At 39.0% G+C, this 16,546-nt stretch overlaps 1 protein-coding gene across 1 annotated transcript; it reads right to left on the bottom strand.

The window, feature by feature from the left end:
• Positions 1 to 4,825: 4,825 nt before the first annotated feature.
• gnpat (glyceronephosphate O-acyltransferase) lies at positions 4,826 to 16,545 on the bottom strand. The gene is made up of 17 exons (XM_073493101.1): positions 16,433 to 16,545; positions 14,928 to 15,119; positions 14,579 to 14,755; positions 14,346 to 14,475; positions 14,083 to 14,210; positions 13,795 to 13,870; positions 13,131 to 13,282; positions 12,817 to 12,947; positions 12,372 to 12,622; positions 12,098 to 12,196; positions 10,237 to 10,410; positions 9,843 to 9,922; positions 9,622 to 9,762; positions 8,821 to 8,920; positions 8,618 to 8,711; positions 7,172 to 7,233; positions 4,826 to 7,064 (listed from the first exon to the last, which is right to left on the bottom strand). The coding sequence occupies exons 1-17, from the start codon at positions 16,454 to 16,456 to the stop codon at positions 7,021 to 7,023; spliced, it is 2,055 nt and encodes a 684-aa protein (XP_073349202.1). The 5' UTR covers positions 16,457 to 16,545; the 3' UTR covers positions 4,826 to 7,020.
• Position 16,546: the final 1 nt, after the last annotated feature.

The raw sequence follows: 16,546 nt of genomic DNA, 5'->3' as shown, positions 1-16,546 counted from the left end.
ATCAGCAGGCCGTCCAATGAAGAGTAAATTATTGTGAGTTTGAATTTCAGAACAGGAAACAGACGGTACCTGTGGAGGGATACCTGTCAGCTGTGTTTACTGAACCTGTTCTCTCTCTGAATAAAAGTCTGATGTCCCCAAATCTTCACACAAATAACAAACCTTGATTTGCAAAAGGTATTTCCACTACAAACACACACACACACACACACATTTTTGCTCACACACACCACTCATGCCACTTCAATTAGATTCTATTGGATTTTATTAAATCTTCCTTAGCTTTCACTTCACGGCAGCATCCATCACAGGATTATTATTTATCTTGCTGTCAAGAACTGGCAGCTCTTGGAATCCCACAGAGACTGAGAGGAGCGTGTGTGTGTGTGTGTGTGTGTGTGTGTGTGTGTGTGTGTGTGTGTGTGTGTGTGTTGCATGTGCTTGCATGTGAACTCTCTTGTGTTAAAGTTTAAAGCCAATGCGTTGCTCAGAATATGCTCATGTTCTGGCTAATTGCAGACATTAGCACAGTGTATTAGATCCATGCATGTCTGCATTATGCAAATAGAATTAAAAATGCAAATGTTTTCATTCAGCACTAATCTCTGATGGTAGAAGAGCTTATCTATGATGTATTATAGAAGAGAAAAAGAAGAATACATTAACAATAATCAGTGAAGAAGTAACACTTAACACTTAACACTTAACACTTACGGTGTCTCATCTATGAGCAGCGACCAGACAGCGGCTGCTATCCCAATGATGAAAATATGCACATAAATGCATGCAACCACAGATGTTGTTGTCAGATGCTTTTTAATGTTGCTGGTAATTTTAATGCTCGAAGGTATGAAGCAAAAACTGTGAAAAATGCATTAATGTTAGTTAAGCTCATTCCCCAGAGTCACTTTATAAAACAGCCTTTGGAGTTTTTCAGATCCAAATCTCAGCAGAGCACCGAGTTTCTTTGTCCAGAGAAATGGAAATATAAAGTTGATTCCTATTTGATGATTTAATCACACAGAATACCAATTTCAACATAATGTTGCTTTAAGTAAAAGTACCAATTCCACACTGTAAAAATACTCAATTACAAGTAAAAGTCTTGCATTTAAAATTCTACTTAATTCAAAGTATAAAAGCATTATTATATTGCCAGCAGAGTGGGAAAGATTGTTTAGACTTACTGGATAACATTGGGTGTAATGATTAAAAATGATATGTATGTTTGGATATTTATGAACCTGTTTACTGTATGTTGAACTTGTATTTGAAGTAAATTGCACAAGTTGTGAAAGCGTCTGTGTCTACCTGCAAAGGGTCTGCATACTCGGTTTTACACGTGATATTTTTTTCTCATGAAAGATTATTTTTCCAACTTGGTTTGAGACAGGAAAAGAAAATTCTCCTGAAATGTTGAGAACAAAAAACATTGCCTTATAATAAAGATTTCCTGCCAAACCTTTTCATTTTTCTCTCTGTTTCTTCTCTTTTTCTCTTGAAATTTAAATTTTTAATTTTTTTCACAGATGAACAAAAAAAGGAAGGAAAAAAGTTTTGACAGGAGAAAAAACAAATGTCATACAAAAACAAAAAAAATCCCAACAAACCTTTTTCATTTGGATTCACACATGAAAAAAAAATTCTCCCTAAAAGAAATTTTTTTCACAAACTTTCCCAGATGAAAGAAATTTATGGAAAGAAGTTTTGACAGGAGAAAAAGTTTAACAGTCAGTTTAACCCATGAAAAAAAAAATTCTCCCATAAGATTATTTCCCACTCGATTTCAGACATGTAAAAAAAAGTTTCCATAGATGGAAAATAAAAGAAAGAAAGTTTTGACAGGAGAAAAACATAAATTGCCTTACAAAAAAAAAATCCAACCAGACCTTTTTCTCACTCGATTTCACCCACGACAAAAAATACATACTTTTTCTCTCCTGAAAGATTATTTTTACTCACATGGTTTCAGACAGGAAACAAATTATACTGAAATTTTTTTTCACTTGGATTGAATTCTTTAAAAAGTTTCTTTTCTTTCTTTTTTTTTTTGAAATGATCACTGCTTCTTATTCTACATAAAACATCCGTCTCATCTCTGAACGAAGAACACCGAGAACCCCAAGAAAAAAACAACGGGAGCAATTTAAGTCACTTTTTCTTTCAACCATTCTCCTTAACAGCATTCTATTCTTTGGATGTTTGAAATGTAATTTGCTTCAAACTGCATGAACTCTCTGCTAAACTCCTGTGTAATTTATAGATGCTATTAGATTCCACTTCCTGTGTGTGTGAAAAGTTTTGTTCTTGTGAAGATCGGCCCTCGGAGCACCTCCTCCTCTCCGAACGTGTCAATAAGGAAAGAGACGAGTGGTTTGAGGGGAGAACACTGAGCACAAATTTCAAGATGAGAGTTTTGAAATTCTGTCGCTCAAGAGAACCTTTAAACGTGGACTAATTGGGCCCTCCTCGGGGATCCCTGGCAGGCCCGTACTCTATGTTAATGCTGTAGCCTCGAGCACGGCGCTGATAAACAGGACCTGCCGGAGCAAATGAGCTGAATCCATCAACCTACCATTACCTAAGGTTAACTGCTGAAACATTATACACCAGGGTCCCTTTTCCTTTCAATCAATTCCCTACATATAGACCTCCACAGAGCCCTCTGGGCACAACAACACCAGGCCAGTGTGCACTCAGTCACACCTGCACTCACACTTGCACTCACACAAACACAAAGTAAAGGAACAACAAAGACTTACAGAAAGCAAACACGCTGCACTTCTGCTCATAAAACAGCAGCTGTCTGCTGCTTTTGTTTCCCAGCGGCTGCCACAGGTCAGAAACTAGTTTATTATGGTGTCGCCCTCCTGTACGTGTGTGTGTGTGTGCCAGTGCACGTGCCCCCCCACCCTTCAATACAGCTTGTCATAATGTAGCGGATAAAGTGCTGATAAGGCTGCAGCTGACACTAATATACAGCACCACCAGGGAGATGGATATGGATGGAGGGAAAGGGAAAGCAGGAGGAGGAAATGGATGGATGGACGGAGGGACGGAGGGACTGGAGTGTGTGTATAAGCAATTTGGTATGGCAACTTTCGATGAACCTATAATTTGTCAGAGACTGAGTGAGTATGAGAGAAAGGGCAATATGGATGGAAAGTGGCGGACTTGCTGGCAGCAGTCTCTTACTCAGCAGCAGAGCCACAAAACATGATGAAAAATGCTGCTGTTGCTGTGTGTGTGTGTGTGTGTGTGTGTGTGTGTGTGTGTGTGTGTGTGTCAACAACCTGCCATGAACAAAGCGCTCACAGAAAGGCAAGTCTGACACCTAGAGGTTGGTTGTATGTATTGATCTCTCCCACCTTCTCTCCTCTGCTGCATGAATGGTTGATTCAAAATAAGGTTTTCCATATTGTTTGATCAATTACATGTCTTTGATTTCAGTTTGGCAAACAGATAATCTTCAAAAGTGGCTCCTTACGTTGACTCCACATCCTCCAAAGGTACCCAGGTACATTTTTAGGGGTTTAAATGGATTTTTTAAAAGCAAAATATTTTCTCACATTTTTGCTTTTCTTGTGAAGTAATTGATAATTGATACTTCCCCCTCCCCTTTAGTGACACAAAAAATGTCCTTTGTAGAGCCAGTGTTTGGTTTGCCCACTCTGTAGCAACATGGCAGACTTTTTATGGTCTTTCAGCTCATTGTTTTGGTTTTATGGCCCACAGCGGTTCTGATTTAATCTCATTGGTTCTATCAGTATTGTCTCCAACCGCAGCAGTGAAAAGAAAGCTCTAAAATATCCACATGGAAATACCTGCCTAGTGTCAAACGGGAAACAGACAATGTTTTCATAAAATGTCAAGCGAATTTTAAAGGAGGAAGGAATTGTTTGGGCTCATCGGTCCACACATGCCTACTGCTAACAGACATGTTTTCAGAAACAGCTGATCAGTCATGTGAGCTGAACGTTCGCTACGTCAGAGTTTACTCGGCAAATCTGTTTCCATCAAACATTTTGCGCATTCACTCGGATTCGCTAAAGACAAAAACCACCTCAAGCGTGCAAACAAACTGTTTTGCGAATTCCAATTTTGCCATTTCTATAAAACTTCTAATGCAATATTCTTCAAAATGCACATACAAACACTTTATGGAAACGGGGCTATCATCAGCAAGTAGCCAGTGAACATGGTTGAGCATTCATCAACTAATGAGGCAGATATTTTGCCTTCAGAGTGGGTGGAGACCAAAAATGGAGCTAAAAGGAGGAGTGGATATTGGACTTGGATTCATCGGGTGGCCACCAGTATGACTCCAAATGTATCTAAATGCTAATGTTGCTCCGGTTGCTGGATCGGTAAATAATGGGTAAAGTGCTGTTCATACAAGTTATATATAACCTAAACTTTTTTAATTAATTCAGCCAGACAATCAGATTTGATTGTGAAACCTTTGATTTTGAGACCCATCGCACAATCATGAAATCGGTCCCCACTGAAATATCTACCCTGTCGTTCTTGAGCAGGACACCCTGCAGCATCTGGGCTGCCATTCGGCCCCATAGCCCCACAGACTTTTGGTGGAAGTCAATCAAGTTATCCACCCCGTCTTTGTTTTTTTGTGCAACCTTTTAAAATTCAATGACCAGCGAGAATGAATCGGCACCATGTGGCTCACCGCTCACACAGGGAGAGACGAGCAGCAGTCTGTCTGTGAGTTTGATCAAACACTGGATGTTATAAGATATTGGGATAAAATTTTAATCAAATTGAGAAAGTTGACCCCCTCCAGAGAAACGCAATCTGAGCTGAAACGTGTATTTCAAAAAGCTTTATTAACATGCTTTTATATTTCATCAGCCTGATGAGGCCTCACCCAACACATACACACTTAAACATAGTTAATTCAGAAATGCACACACACAAAGACACAAAACTATTTAGACATTATACAATATAAAAGCTGTTATTGAAAAAAAAACACAATTCAACAAGAAATACACTCACACAGTAGACTTGCACTTTGGATGACGTGTGTTGACTTGAAGATTGTTGTTGTACAAACATTTCTAAGCTACAGAGCTGCTTTGTTGTTGGTTGAGTGAAGCCTGGTTTCAAAAATACAAGTTCAGTATCTGGCAAATTTGGCAATCAAAGAAGATTCAGTATTTTTTTAATTGAGACATTTCATTGGGGAGTTTGGTTGGTTTTAACACAACAGCTCAGTATAACCAGTCTGATTTTTTTGCAGCTGATAACAAGAAGATCAGACTTATATTAGCTTTTTTCCTGACTTTGAGGTCGGTTTCAAGGTTTTTTGTGACAAAGCGCTAGCTATCGCACGTAATCACTGCTTTGAGGAGGGCTGTGTATCAAACCGCCCAGTACCGACCAAACTGTGTCCGTACCGCCGAGTGTCAAGTACTGAAAGTTGGCATTAAAATCTACATTTCCAGATTTATATCTTCTGATTCAATTTTCAAATTTCAAAACGAAGCAATTGAGGAATCTGGCTTATTTGGCCTCTTTTAGTCGTTTAACAGACAAAATAATCATGTTCCTCTATGAGAATGTTTGACAGCCAATTTTAAACCCAGGAACCAACATGTTTTTTTTGTTCTGGTGAAGGTTTTTCCTGGACACACTGTAATGAGATTTTAGGGTCAACATGGAAACACTGCTAGTTAACTACCAAATAAATAGCTTCAAAATGAGGATTTTTTCAACTTGTCTAATTTGGAAAATTTGAATAAAAAATAATACATTTAATTAATAAAGCAGGTAACCTGAGTCTTGAAAAAAAAAATCACCCGTTGGCTGTTAAAGCTCTTTTTACGTGAAGTCCTTCGGCCTCAGACATTTTTTATTAGCATTTCATTAGCTGCTTCCTTTTTCTTTACCTTTGGCTTTTTCTTCTTTCCTTTGTCTTTCCTTTGTCAATCTTATCACGTGTGTGTCGCTTTGACAATAAATAAAAGATGAATATTAAACAACTTTTTCAGACTTCAACTATGAAGCAACTTCAGTAACATGAAAAGAAAAACAAACAATTTCAAACTTATTCCTTTGGTGTAGCTTGTAGTGCTTCAGTATAATTAACTGCAGTTTTTATATGGAGTTTGGCAAGTATGAGACATTGGCATTAGACTTGTATCATTATCTCCACTGTGTAAACAAAGATGAATGTACTGCGAGACTCGGAGTGTGTTGGCTAAAGGCCTGACGGTGGGTGGAAACTTGAATCTTGAAACGGTGGTTTAAATCCAACAATTTAACAATGCCTGATCCAGCTATTCTTGCAGTAGGCCTTGGGTCTGTGGCAAGTTCAACTCAAGTAGATAAAACCTTTTGTTCGTAGAGTGCTTTTTACCAAAAGCTCAGATGTGTAACCGCCAAAATCTTCTTAAAACACCAGTTTTAGTAACAAAAATACAGAAATATTAGGGGAAAAAACAGAAAAAGGGGGTGAAGATATCTGTACTGCAGGTCCACGCCACATTGCATGAGTAAATTGATTAAAGTGCTCAAAAGAAAAGAGACAAAACAGACTGAAGCACAGATGAAAAAGCAGAAACACAAAGAAGCGCCCTGCTGAGTGTTAGTAGATATGTATCAAGTGCATTAACAGAGAATGGCCACAATCCTGAGTGGAGCTGGCACATTCAGGAGCTTTCATGAGGCTGCTCATAGCAATAGGTCGGTTATTCAGAATGAGCCGAAGAGCTTAGCTATATACCTTCAAAGGCCTCGCTGAGCATCTGCTGTTATGAACGTATATAAAAAGGTTTTTAATAGAAAAGTGTAAGAGGGAAAAAATGGAGTATTGAAAAGAGGTGACGAGAAGGAAAAAATAAAATAAAAGGGGTCGAGCTGTCTCCAGATGGCAACTCTTTTGTTCCATCTCTCACAGAAAGCAGTTTGTAGAGAAGAGCTGAGACATCGTCGTGTTACGTCATCGATGCAGGTAAAAAAGGTTCAACCCTTCTCGGTCCCCCTAATGAGGTCGGTGAATTAGAGGCGAGCGGCGACAGCTTTCTGAGTCGGGAGTTTCCCTCCTGGACAAAGAGACAAATTTGAGATTTGTTGTAAAGGCGGGGAGAGAACCCAAACACAATTTATTCATGCTGAGTGTTTAGAGTCCAACTGACAGCTTGTTTCTTACCAAGAGTGTCTTCCAATGAGTTCACCATCACCTTGTTGACCTTTAGAGTCCCCTGCTCCGCTCTGAAAGAAAAACAATGGAGCACATTGGTTATTCTCAGCACCAAAGTCGGTTGGACTTCCACTGAAACAAATTAACAATGCTTATCCAGAGTTAAAATGACACGGTTTCATGAAACAGAAGCTGTTGAATTTTTAAATGTCATTTTTCATCAGCACAAATGTACTGGGAGGGAGGCAGAAACCACAAGCTTAGATTGTGGTGGAAGTGAACAAATAGAGATAAATACACAAAAGGTTGTCTTTGTGCACTTTAATGAAGTGGTATAATAGAAAAATAGAGAATAACAGAGTCAATCCATTTCAGCTGAAAGGTCAGGCTCTTCACACCAGGGTGATCTGGGTGAGTCTGACATTGAGCTACAGTGAAAGTCAGTTTATAGAATAGCAGGACAAAAAGACAAGACAAAAAGGGAGGTTTCAGAGCGAAACATCAGATGTCCAAACGGCCTTGAAAGTATCACATTACCTACATAGGACTGATAAGCATCATGAGAACACAATATTTGATGCCGACACAGTTTCCCGTAAATTAGTTGAGGTTTCGGCTCACCTCATGTCAAAAGTAACTTACACAGTTCATGCTCAGGTCAGGTCCCACTCACATACACAAGGGATTAATAGTATATAAGATTAAAAGGTAGTTCAATATGTATTTGAAAAGTAACAATTATATGTGAGGTTAATACATTTTGCTACTACATATATCACTCAAAACCAGCCTGTCCTCAACAGGAACACAGCCAAATAGGTCGCCTGTGCAAGCTTAGTACAATCCACGCCTAGGGTTATTGTTAGGCGGCAACCTCTGGTGGACGTAGTCATTATGACGGGAGCAAAGGAGGAAGTCAGGTGACGTATGAGCATGATGGCTTCTTGACCTCTACTGACATCTGTTATTGTTTTTTAATCCACTGATTTTATCTAACCTGGAGTGTGTGCAAATAAATAAAGTTAAAGTTTTTCAATAACCAATAATCAACAGCTTTTCAATAAAGATTTGGATCTCACTGAAGTGTCTTTTTTATTTTCAGTTAAACAGGCACTTATACAAAGAGTCTAATAATGGAAGGTGTAACTTGTACAGATGGGAAAGCCCTTTGAAGCAGTTTTGTGATATTTGTCTAAATAAATCACTTTTCATGACATTTATTTACAGTTTTATTACACAATAATTGGGAAAGTAATTGCAGGGTTTTCCCTTCCATTATAAGGTTTAGGCGCAGCACCAACACTGTTTTGGGCACCATGTAAGTCAAATGAATGTAAAATCAATGTGGAGAGGATCAAAATTAAACGACTATTCCCCGATCTAATTACATGCACTACATTTTCCGCAAAACCAAGAGAAAATACTGTAACTGAAGGATGATCAGAACCAACTTACGCTTTGATTTTCTGTACGGCTCCGAGTCTGAGCAAAGCTGCAAGAGAGTTCTTCTGGAGGTCAGACGACAACACCTCAGTGTATCTTAGTCTACCTGGATAACACAAACAAGCAAGACACAGTGAGTACATTTTATAGAGGGCTGAGGTAAAAATACGGGCAGGAATGTTCTGACAAATGAGAAACTTTTAAAGAGAGAAAACCTGCTAGAAGGTGTTTGATGATGAACTTTCGGACGGCAGGAACAAACTGTTTTTCTGTCAGATTCTCAGTGGCCTCTTCACACAGGAACCGGCACACAACCTGACAGACACACACATACACACACACACGCAACTGTTAAGAATAATGATGTGTTAACAGCACCCTCTAGAGGACACCAACAGTTTAACACTCAAACTGTTTCCTACAGGAGTTTTGATGCTATAAAATCAATTTGTTAAAGAAAACAAACGTGATGTCTGCATTACTTTTACTCATGTGCATTATATATGTGTATATTTGTGCATGTATCTGACTTAACACATGTTAAATGCTCACAGGCATCACTTTTAAGACCATGTAAGGATGTAAATATATAACCTGTCAGAATGGTTCTTAGAACATTCTGCATCTACAGTACCAAACTGTTTATTTTCTAGTTTTTTTGTATTAAAGAGTGGACATGCAGTGCGAAAAACCCTGTTATTACATGAAAAAAAGACTTATAAATGCTCTATTATATCTTAAATCAAAAGATTTTAAAAAGTGTACATAAGATTCCATTGACTCAGTGAAACAAAACACGACATAAGGAACTTTAAAACACTTAAAATCTAAAGAGTCTTTGTCCGGCTTGTTAAAATGTTAAAACTAAATGAAATATTCCTGCCTGTTCACATCTGATAAAGTTCCAGGAGCTTTTAATCCAATGTAGAGATACAGATAACTGAATTGTGCACACAACTACCTTTTTACATACGCAACATGACACATCCAACATTTACAAAGCTGTACTCCCTCACCTGGTATCCCTGTAAGAAAGGATCTAGCATGCTAGTGAGGAAGGCCACTGTTCTCTGTCCTCTTTCTGTCACCAGAACCTCCTGTTGGGTAACCTGCAGAGCTCCGGTCTTCACCAGCAAGTAGCAGGCCTCCTCAAAGTCCTAGAAGACATGAGTGAAATATGAAATCAGTACTGCTTACCTGAAAGGCCATTCAGTTTTCTGTCAATGTTGTTCCTCACCTGCACTGTAGCTCCAGGACAGAGGATAAACTCATTGGAGAACATGTTCCTGAGGAAGCTGAAACTGTTGAAGACCTCCTCTGGAATAAAAAAAATAAAATAAAATAACATGTATTTTAAAGCCTGTATAATAGGTGGCTTACAGTGTAAAAAAAGGTGAGATTATTAAAAGGCACGAGAATCTAGTGTGTTGTGGAATTTCTTATGTGTTTGTGCCTTTAATTCTTGGAATAAAATAGAATAATTTTCAGTGAAAAATGTCAAAATACATGTATTTAAGCACAAAGTCTCATTAAATACATAAGTTAAATAAAATAAAATAATTCCTTTACTCATATAAGCTGTATAAGCTGTAAAAAGCAGAGAGCGTTTAAAACAGCAGCGGGAGTCTTACGTTTCTGGTTGGAGGAAGCAGCATTGATGGCTGATGCCAGCAGAGCCGGTCGGAGGAGCACGTGCAGCCCCTGGTTCCTGTACGAGGCACAGGAGAGTACGATGACTGCCTGGCTCAAGAGCTCCTCTTCTGGAGTGACGGTGCTGTGAGGCTCCGCTGGTTTCACCTGTCCACCTGCGTCAAGACAAAGTTTAAAGTCAGCAAAGCTTCACGGCAAAGCTGTTATTTTTATCATTTTTTGCACTACAATCAATTTAGCATCTGTAAGCAGTAAATAAATGCTTTATAAAAACACTATAATGTGGTTGTAAGCAGACAGAAGTGTTTATTAATGTTTATATCATCATTTATAACCCCTCTTCTGGTCACCTGTAAGTGGAGGCTGGTGTATGAACAGATAATGAATGACAATATAGTTAAACACAGTCGTCATTATATAAAACAGGTCTTCAAACGAGAACTTAGAGTTGTTGTCAAATACTGAGCATTAATAAAAACTTGACTAACCACACATTATAAATCATTATAAACCATTTATTAACTGTTTACAGAGCTCTTATAAATAGTGTTTAACCTTGAATTTTCTGATCATATTTCTGTTTCATCTCATGATATCGATATCAGAATTTTTCACTCCCTAATACAGGTATCAGCATCAGTCGAGCTCTAGTTAAAGATAAACTATATATTGTTGGAGCTATTTGTTTGTTGGCAGTTTTTTTTGTTATTTTTTGTTCGATTATTCTGGATGTTTGTTTAGATCTAGATTAGAGTTTCATAGCATTTTCTTTGCTAGACATTTGTTTAGTTAGTATTTCCTTCTTAAGCCTTTTCAGTATTTTGTTTTGTTTTTGTTCGGGAATTTGGGTAACACTGTGTGGTGCACCCTCGGTTACACGGGTAGAAGGGTAGGAGTAGGACCATGATGCACCTGAGTGGGCCTCTGTCTTTTTTTTTACCAGAGCAGGAGATGCACGCAGGATTCATTTGTTCTTTGTTTGCTTGCTTTTTGGAAAATAAACCATAGAAAACCAAAAGGATCTTTGAATGGATTATTTTGCCTGTGTACATCACAGGACCACGGTGCAGCAGTGGCTCTTTGATTTAAAGTTTGATTTAGATTTTTTAACAAACGCCCACTACAATATATAATACAGTATATCTTATTCAAAATCATTAACAGAAAATGGATGGTTAAAAACTGTAATTGTAATTGTATTGACACTAGCTTTGACTTTTGTTTAATTTTACAGACTGTCTTGCCTTTCTCTTTAGCAGTCTTTTTAAAGAGGTCCCACAATACTGCCATTAAGAAGAGTCCTTGTGCAGGCTTTGTTTTTTTACACGGCTTAAAGGGCAGCAAAAACAAAGCCCCTCCATTCAATATTCATACTCTTTACACAGAATGGCGTGGTGGAATAACAGCTCAACATTCACGCCGTGTGGATGGGGCTTCAGTGAGTCTGAGTGCAGGCATTCACATGAGATAGCCATTTTCAAAAAGTGGCCTGATAGAAAAGTTTAAATGCAAATTTACAAATCCAGTTGTTGGCTTTTCTGACTGAATCAGACTTCCTATTTAATGGAGCCAAAGAAACAATGCCGTTTGGGAAATCAGTGAAGTGATAAATAAAGAATGTTTACCAAAGAAACTGAATCACATATATTCACTTCAAAAGGTCAAACTGCATTTTTTTAAAAAGCGCTCATCTCATGTTGCCCTGTATGTACTGGACTGTGTAAGTGGCAGATAGACCCCTTAAATGTACTCAGTATAACTTAACTGTGTAGGATTGCAGTGATGTTACATGTATAAAAAGAAATGAAAAACAGAAACAAAACACATAAATCAAACACAAACCTTGTTCCACTGCCAGCTGGACTCTGCCCTCACAGACCCTCACTAGACCTCGATGCAGGGAAAGACTGGAGGAGACCACCTCTGATGGAGGGACGTGGTCTGAAAGGGAAAGACAAATCAGAACACACAGAATGGTCTACTATTTAATCAGGATTTTTTATCCTCCTTTTAACACAACATTTTAAACTCCGTCACAACCCTCTTGTCAGTCAGCCTGCACAGAGATCCAGCAGTACCATTGAAGAACACTTAAAGCTGAGTCCTGTTTTCATACCGGGCCAGTGGAGGAAGGCTCCGTACTCTCGGAAAATGTCCCTGAGCCACACAGCTTGTGCAGTCAGCTCTTCCAGCACCATGCCGTGTTTCTGCCCAGCCGCCTGGTCCTGGTGGTGGTTCTGGAGCAGCAGGGAGGCCAGAAGGACCCACGGCTTCAGGACCATGTTCTCCTCCTGGGCTCGCACCAGCCTGTAGGCCGAGTCATTCACGAAGTTGTGGATCTCCTCGCTGGGTCTCCTGGGGATGTGTCTGGAAACGAAAAAATGTATAGTTAGTCCACGTTTGTGAATTTCACCAGCACCTTTGACAAACTTATTTGTTTAAACAGAAAAACAGATCAATCTTTAAAGATCATGAACACTCGTTTGAGTATTTATGCTACTTTATAGTTCTGCTCTACTACATCTCAGAGGCATAGGGATAGATTCTGGGTCGGTTGATACCTTGGTACCAGGTTAAACTGGCAGCGATTTACTCTGTCCTGGGCTAAACTCCTCACAGACACTGGCTGACCGAAGTACACGTGGATGCTGCCATAGTCTTCACTGAGGACCTTTCTGGCTTTAAACAGGCCCTAAAGAGGAGATGAACCAGTTATGAGCAGTGATGTGCAAACTGGGGTTTAAAGACACTAATATACAGGCTTTTTCATATTGCAAAATATTGCTTGTGATTTCAAGGTTTTTACAGGTTTTTCATATGTATAAATGTTTTCATTTTTAATTTATAAAACAAGTGAGATGTTTCAATGACTCACTGAAGTGGACTCTTTGGGTTTGGGAACACCCAACATCTCTCTGGCATAAAGCGCCTCCTCCAAGATCCTCTCATAGCTGATACTGACGGGGACCACGTTAATGTCGTACACCTCCCCTTTAAGGTATGGATCCATGACTATATTCAACAGACCTGGACACAAAGCACACAAAGATCTATACTGACATCAGGGAATATCACCACGGAGAACAGGCTTCCTACCTACACCTCTTCCATAGGAATATTCGAGCACTTTTCAAGCATTTTCAAGCTTTTACAGCAACTTACATCTGTGGTAAATTAGATAGTAATACTAATTAGCAATGATGCTTGCACGTTTTCACTGTTTTGCTGTGTATACAGTCCTTTCTAAAAAACCTATTTAACAGATATATTTTGCATTTTTATGAAAATTTCTATTTGTTTATTTTCTTTTCTCTTACTAGGTTTACTATGACTGTTATGTACCAAAATACCAAGACAAATTCTGTGCATGTGAAAACTCACTTAACAATAAGCCCGATTGTGATGTCTCAACAAGAAAATGTACTAACAGGACAAGAAAAAGAAAACACAGGATCGGATCTGTCCTGACCTGTGGATTCAGAATTTGTTCTTCTATGTGACGCTGGGAGAGTTTTTAATTGCTTTTTCCTGTGACTTACCTAACTTTGGTGTCAAAGACTTGGATGTTCGGCTTCTGGTCCCCTCTAAGAAAAATTCAACTGGTGCAAATCCATTCTGAAAAGAAAAACAAAGATGTAGAAATCAAAAATAATCTCTTCCAATATTATCCATCTACAAGATACAGACAACAATATGACATATGTAAGTTGTGTGGGTTGTTCACTCTTTCTTAATTAAAGAACAGGCTCCCAAACACTTAAAATGGACACAACAGAAAAGGTCACTTCCTAATGATTAAAAGATTAAGGAGAAAATATCATCCTCACCTTGAGCATGGTCTTGACATACTCCGAGAAGACCGACCAGTACAGTTTGTCTCCACCGAACGACCTGCGAATGAAGAAAGCTCCAGACATCCGCAGCATCTCGCCAACAAATTTCATCCCCATAAAGTCTGCAGGGACAAACAAACTGTAGGGTTTCTACTTTGATTGAAAAAGAAACATGAGAAATAAACTTCGCCGTAATGTAGAATCAACAAAAACTCAACATTATGAGCTTAAACATGTGTATGTGTATATGGACTCACCCATGCCAGCAGCGATGACAGGCAGAGCGAGGTCGTAGGTGTACAGGATGTATGACATCAGCAGGAAGTCCATGTAACTACGGTGGCTGGGTAACAGGACCACTGGGTGCTCCTGAATGGCCTGTTGGAGCTGACAACAAAGCAGAGAGCAGATTAGGTGTGTGTCTTTATGTGTCTTAGTCATTTTGATAGTGTTTGTAGTTATAGTGATAGTTTCATGCGTGTGTTCTCACCCTCTGGATGCCCTCTTCATTGACACAGATGCTCCTGAACAAGGTTTTGAAAACCTTGCTGAGCGTGAAGGCAAAGAAGCGAACGGTGCTGAGCTGCAGACAGTGAGCCATCTCCTCCAAGATGGCCGACGCCTCCTCCTGAACATCATCAGCCGCCCTGCCCGTCTCTCTAGAAACCTTGACAATTCAAAAGAAAACATTATCCCGTCAAGTACAAATTAAAAAGAAGTAATACAACTTTTGGAATCTGGTCAATACATTCAAAAACACTATTTATCGTAACTAACCTGAGATCCATCCATCAGGTAAAACCAGAATATCACCTGCTGTCAGTCCACTTCTAACTTACCTGACCGATGACATAGTGCAGTTGATCCGACTGAAGCACCATGCTCTTCAGCATGCTGGCTTTACAGGGTGCCAGTCCTTTGTAAAGAACAGGACTGTAACATCTGAGGGCGTATCGCAGGTCGCTGGAGTTCCTCCTCTCCTCCAAAATGTCCTCAAAGTCATCTCTTTTCTTCAGCATTGGGTCTCTATGCTGGAAAGACAAAAACATCATACTACATTAGAATTAGACATTATCCATATTTCTCAGTGTTGATCATTGTAGCCATAAAAAAATTGAATATAGGTTTTCATTGATAAATTCAGTGACTCAGACCAATTGAATGGGATCTAGTCTACGGTTTTTGTAAAAGGTAAGAAAGTGCAATGCCCTGATTTTGTAAGTTTTGCTACAAAAATGCCTCATGGGTTGACCAAATCTTGACAAGTGAGGTTTTTCTGATGCACAGAAAAATATGGTAGATGCTGTAGATTATAGGGCACCAGTCTTTGCAACCAAAATGTGTGACCCTTTCTGCGACAAAACAAAAATAAATAAAGTAACAAGATGTAAAAATACTGTAACAACTACAAGTCCTCAATTTAGAAATGTTCTTAGGTGAAAGTGCAAAAGCATTACCACATTATACATTTTTGAGGTGGAGCTAATTTTACTGTTTTATAAACTGTTTTGTAAGTTTTAGTTGAAAACATTCTAAAATTAAATAAATTGTCAATTTAATGTCAACAACTACAGTTTTGACTTTACGATGTCTATGTTTTGTGTTGCAGAGATATCTATTTGGTTAGCATGTTAACCAGCTAGCCCTGCCCCATTCCGTACCAAAGCTCCTGTGCTAGCTATGTAAACACCAACACTCCGGTGGTGCTCCGAGCTCCCTGTCCGGACCGCTAACTGCACAGCTAACTGAGCTAACTAGCTAACCACAGCTACAGCGGTTACTCTGGTCATATGCTGCCCCCTGTTTGTTTTGAATATGAATTTTGGTGGGTGGCAAATTCTTACATATTGCACCTTTAAGGGTGCTCTGCAAATTAAAGTATAGTTATTTTACACATGTCCAAGATAGTATAGAATAGTAGCAGACAGTTATTGACAGTGTTTCAACTGCAGAGTTGCATTTTTGCAGCATATCAGTTCATTTAAACAATTAAATTATTACAAACCACAAGCACAAAAACATTGATACTGCAGCAGCATTAACCAGAAGAGTGGTGCACTAAAACAGTAACGATTTGTCAACATTAGAACAAAATGTCCGTCAGCCTACAGAACATGTGAAATGTAAAGTGGTGATTGCTTAACAGGGGAAATTGCAGGGGAAATTGCCGCTAAGCAAAACATGAACCTTCCTATTTCTATTTTAACTACAAGACACAACCAGATATGTCGACGTCGTGTTGTCACATTAATATGAATCTGGCACACAGCTGTTTGAATCAAATGTCAGATGTCAGAGTGCACTGAGCCATAGCAGCGAGCTAAGTGAGCGTTAGCATACATACCGGATAAATAGCTTCGGACGCCATACTTTGTCACACTTTACCAACACATACACACTACATGAAGTGACGTTATAAATGCACGAACTATTTTACGGTTCTTCCTCTTGATATAAC

Source organism: Pagrus major, chromosome 22, assembly GCF_040436345.1.
Source record: "Pagrus major chromosome 22, Pma_NU_1.0".
In the NCBI taxonomy this organism is placed as follows: domain Eukaryota; kingdom Metazoa; phylum Chordata; class Actinopteri; order Spariformes; family Sparidae; genus Pagrus; species Pagrus major.
The sequence above is the reverse complement of the archived record's forward strand: the minus strand, read 5'-3'. Positions and strand labels throughout refer to the sequence as shown.

What these genes read in the sequence shown, in the direction of transcription:
- gnpat (XM_073493101.1), bottom strand. Translation starts at nt 16,456, where the DNA reads ATGGCGTCCGAAGCTATTTATCCG. An exon ending in GTCTTTGACACCAAAGTTAG is followed by an intron (nt 13,283 to 13,794) that starts GTAAGTCACAGG and finishes CTTTGTGTCCAG; the next exon opens with GTCTGTTGAATATAGTCATG. An exon ending in CATCAAACACCTTCTAGCAG is followed by an intron (nt 8,712 to 8,820) that starts GTTTTCTCTCTT and finishes TGTGTTATCCAG; the next exon opens with GTAGACTAAGATACACTGAG.